The following is a 4787-nucleotide window of genomic DNA, read 5'->3' as shown; positions in this document are numbered from 1 at the left end:
TGCCAGCGAGGTGACAGCACTCTGCTAGAGTTGTGGGCGCTTTTTCATACATGGGTTGCTAGGGCGGAAGGGGCGTAATATAAAAAGTTTTCAATCTTGAACCACTTGAGTATGTCCTCGGCGGTGGAGACTCCCAGGGACTCTAGTTATTTAGAGAGGGCCCTGTCTGATTGATATGCCCAGACAGACCAGGTCTGTCTTGCTTCTTTTATCTGACCTCTCCAGCATCGTCTCCAGCATTCGGGGATGATCTTGTGCACCTTTGTGATCTCCTGGCGCACTTCCACCCATTTCCCTTGATCCGCCTCAGGGAGGGTGTTGAAAGCAATTAGGCCCTTTCCTCTGAGGAATTTTCTCAAGAGTAGGGAGACTTCGGCATGCGCAAGTGGGTAGGCGCTAAGGACCCTTTCCGCCTGATTGAGACACACCTCGGGCTCGGCCTCGGTCTACTTGGGCATATAGGTATGAGCCTGAGTGAGGGTGGATGCACCAGGGGCTGGAGAGGAGCTGGCAGTGCCAATTTGGGCCATCTGTAGCTCATGGGCCCACTGCTTTTTCTCCCTTTCGAGCCTATCCTGTCTTTCTTGTTCTTCCCTCGCAAGTCTACACAGCCTATCTTGCTCTTCCTTCTTCTCCTTTCTTTCTTGTTCTTCCTTCCTCTCATTTCTTTCTTGTTCTTCACTTGCAAGTCTATCCAGACCATCTTGATCTTCCTTCTTCTCCTTTCTTTCTTGCTCTTCCTTAGCGAGTTTATCTAGCCTGTCTTGCTCTTCCTTCTCCTCCTTTCTTTCTTGTTCTTCTTTCTTTGCCTTTCTTTCGGCCTCTCTCTCCGCCTTGGCATTGTCTATTCTCTCTTGGACCCACTCCCTCAGGCTTGTCCTGTCAGACCCATGTCCTTTGCAGCGGACACATAGAACTTGAAGTCCTCATTTTGCCGGGTTCGGGATGTCGTAGACATCTTGAGATGACGCTTATATAGGTGTGACCCTTTAGAAAATCAATATCTCTGAAAAGGCTTGAATTTCAGGGTGTCTGAAAAGACCCAAGTTTGTTCGTGATGGACTGTTTTCTTTTTAATGTGTCTGAATAAGACTTAGTTTGGTCATATTGAACGAATTTTAATATGTCTCGAAAGACGTAAGTTGTATTCTATCTCACGCATGGATTTGGCCATCTATTGCATGAGTGTTGGGGTTTTTTTGTTTACCTCTTAGGATGTTAATTGTTCACAGGGAGCTATTTTTTATTATTGTCTCACAGGACATGGTTTTGGATTCACACATGGACTTGGCCAGCTATCCCTTGAATCTTAAGGCTTGGTTCGGGGACCGTTTGTCCATTCCCCAGAGTTTGGTTTTTCTTGTGATAAGAAAAAAAATGTTCTTTTTAGGGGAGTCCCAATATGGGTTAGGTTCGGGAACTCAGTGAGCGTCGTGACACTCTTTGAATAATAACCCCACCCAAAAAAAAAAAAAAAAAAAAATAAGGACGTAGCGTAAACCTTAAAAAAGTAAATAATGCTTGGAGAGTCACTGGGATACTAGCACAGAGGGGGTAGGGGTAAGGTTTACATGCTGAGGCAAATTGGTAGTTTAGAAACCAGCCATTTTTAGAAGTACCCTTCTATTTATTTTTATAGAAGTGGTAAATTAATAGTTGAGAGACGGATAAGTTTAAAATTATATTATTTGTAAGTCACATTGATAAATTTGGGTATTTCGCGAACCCTAATAAAAGCCTTTTCCTCCAATCTAATATAGGTTCAAAACTTAATCCTATTATGCATGGGCGCTGTTTGCCTAGGTAAAGAGTGTACGAATTTGCCCTATTTTTAGTCTTCCTCGCACGTGGCCCGGAAAAGATAGTAACCACTTGGGTTTTTGGTAACTGACAGCTCAAGGTCGTCTGGTACGCACCTGGCAACAAAGGGCAATGACCAGTGTGGGAATTTTTCTGAGACTGACCCCATTATACAAACATATTATTCCACTTATGGTTTATTAGAGGAACCCAAAGATAAAGTTTCTCTTAGGCATACCCAAAATTACTCTGGGAACGACTTTAAGCAAATCGAAAGATAACAACAGATAAACAAAAGGAAAAAAGTTTCCTCATGCTTATAAATAAAATAGCGGTAGTTATTGAATGGCAATACTTTGAAATTAAACAGAATTTACCACGTGGGATGATGTACGGAGGAATGTGTACAAATAAAAATATGAAGCAAACAAATTTTACGCTTTCTGAGATTTTACTCTACAATGAGAAATTATACATTTGTCTAACGAATTCCTAACTTCTACAAGACAGAGAGAGGCTGACTGACCCACGTGGGATCTAAAACATGTGCCTAGCTATTCCAAGATGACAAATTGTCTGGATAACTCAAGGAGGAACTACATACACTATTTCCTTTTTTTTAACACTTCGTAATTCCCTAGCTTGCCTATGTAAAAAAAAAAACATTCAAGCCCTCATGCAGGGGCTATCAAAACTTGTGTAACAGATACTAACTCTCTCTTCTCGATGACTGGGTTGCAAGCACATGCCTAACGTTTCCCTATTTCTATTTTCAGCCACAATTTCACTTCCTATCCTAACATAAAATAGAAGTGCTCACTGTGTGGAACTCCTTGACTGTGCAAGGTTCGTTTCTTTGTCTTGCACACAGCCTAGCTTCGCTAGTAGTTGATATGGCAAGTTGCAAGGGGACAATGATTCAATCTGTAACATGCAGATTGCAATATCTAAGGCAAACGGTTGCCATTTTTACAATTTAACCTGGGGAAATGCTTATCATGAGCCAGTTATAGACTCTAAACAAATGGTTTTGTTACATACCTCTATTTTTGTAAAAATCTGACTGCTGTTGATTCAGGAAATTGTAAAAAAACAAGGAAAAAAGAGGGAATCTATTGGAGCTGAGGGATCAACTCACAAGGTATTTGTAAGTAAACATGTTAGGGTAAGTTTAAAATTACATGTATTTACCTGAAATGAACTATCAGAAGATGAAATGGACTAATCTGGCAGGCAAGACCTGAGAGGTTAATTATAACTGGGAAAACTTGAAGGTATATCTGTCGTTGTGACGATGCTGATACAAGGTACAGTCAAGAGAGGTTTCCATGGTTAACAAACCCTCTATAAACAGAGAGATTCACGAATTAAAAGCCAGTAAGGACGCAGTAAAATATGCATAGGACTAGGCAAGCACAGAGGGTGCCAAAGAGGCCATGATCACACGATTTTATTTAGATATTTAAGTACAGGTATTTATGTAACACTCCCCTAACAAGGCAAGGTTGGTATCGAAATATTGATGCTTAGAAATGGAAATAGGAAGTTTAGTACAGTAAGTGAATTAAAACAGTGTGACTGACTGGAAGAACCTTTGCAACAGATTACTTTACCTTGTAGAAGAGTTGGCTTCAGTGAGGTAATGGTGGCAGAGGAATGGCTAAGGGCTTCGCTGGTAAGAATACTAAAGGTCCCTACAAGATAGGACCATGTGGTGGGGCATGGCTCTCTATGGGAGGCAGGAATGGAAGGGGGAGATGTCTCGCTAGTGTCCATCAATGTCTATCTCACTAGTTCCTTCAGTGAGACCCTGATATGACTTCGGTCAGGGGTCAGGAGGTTATCCACAGGTAGCTGGGGTTGGTGTCGTTTCCCTATGCACGTGCATCATTTATAACTCACGATCCAGGTGTTCATGACAGTGGTCCTTTCTCTTAATCTGCCTCCCTGGCACTATTCTGCCTCCGGCCAGGCTTAGACTCTTCACAACCTCATGTCTGAAAACAGTTTCCCACAGCATTACAAGTTCAAGAAGAGAAAGTTGAAAAGGATATACAGGGTGCAATCGACAGATTAAGGGAGGGGACAATATTCCTTTGCTTTTCCTTGTTGGGCAGTGCCCAAAATGCACTGTTGTATTTTGCAGCTTTAAATTAGGCATTTGATAGCTTGGATGATTGGGAGAATATATATATATATATATATATATATATATATATATATATATATATATATATATATATATATATATATATATATATATATATATATATATATATATATATATATATATATATATATACTTTATTATGCAGAATCATACCTTTCCCTTACAGTTAAAATTTCCTAGCTGGAATATTACCTGGAATATCTACATTTCAGTATACTTTGTTCATGAGATTTGGCTCGATTTTCTTAGTATAGTATCTATGATTTTATTCAGCCATTACTGTAACATTCTGCTGCTCCTTTGCATGTCTGTTTTCAGTTATATCCCTCCTCATTATTTGCTTTCTTTAAAAAAAAATTACAAAAACAAAACACTAATATTCTGTGGTACTTCCGAGGTATTCTTCTCTCCTCTTGCCGAACCCTATTGTTCGGCCCATAAAGTTTCTGAACCCTCTTTTCGCATTTGTTTACTTTCCCATTCAGTTTGACACTGATTATCTTGTATAACTATCCCTAGCAACGTATACTCAACGTATTCAAAATTATTCGCAATTTTTTTTAGTAACGGCTGCTTTTAGTATGTTGTCCAAATAAACATTCCAAAATTTTATTCTCCTTTTCTCTTCCCACAGAAATTCAATGTATATTTTCATTCTACTTACAATCATATTATTCATACTTGATGGGTTACACTGTATATCTTTATTTAAACTATCATTTATGTTTTCCATTATTACAAGATAATCCAAAGAGTCTTTGATGAACATTTATACGCTTCTATATTGATACTAACCAAACCTTCATCTTTAATTTTA

At 39.4% G+C, this 4787-nt stretch overlaps 1 protein-coding gene across 1 annotated transcript; it reads right to left on the bottom strand.

Annotated features, from left to right (window-relative positions):
* Nucleotides 1-446: 446 nt before the first annotated feature.
* On the bottom strand, nucleotides 447-3820 carry LOC136842556 (uncharacterized). Its single transcript, XM_067110012.1, has 2 exons — nucleotides 3703-3820; nucleotides 447-895 (listed from the first exon to the last, which is right to left on the bottom strand). Exons 1-2 carry the CDS (start codon nucleotides 3818-3820, stop codon nucleotides 447-449), a joined length of 567 nt encoding a protein of 188 aa, XP_066966113.1.
* Between the last annotated feature and the right edge of the window lie 967 nt (nucleotides 3821-4787).

Source organism: Macrobrachium rosenbergii, chromosome 2 (assembly GCF_040412425.1).
Source record: "Macrobrachium rosenbergii isolate ZJJX-2024 chromosome 2, ASM4041242v1, whole genome shotgun sequence".
In the NCBI taxonomy this organism is placed as follows: Eukaryota; Metazoa; Arthropoda; class Malacostraca; order Decapoda; family Palaemonidae; genus Macrobrachium; species Macrobrachium rosenbergii.
Note: the sequence above shows the minus strand (reverse complement) of the source record. Positions and strands in the feature narration are given on the sequence as shown.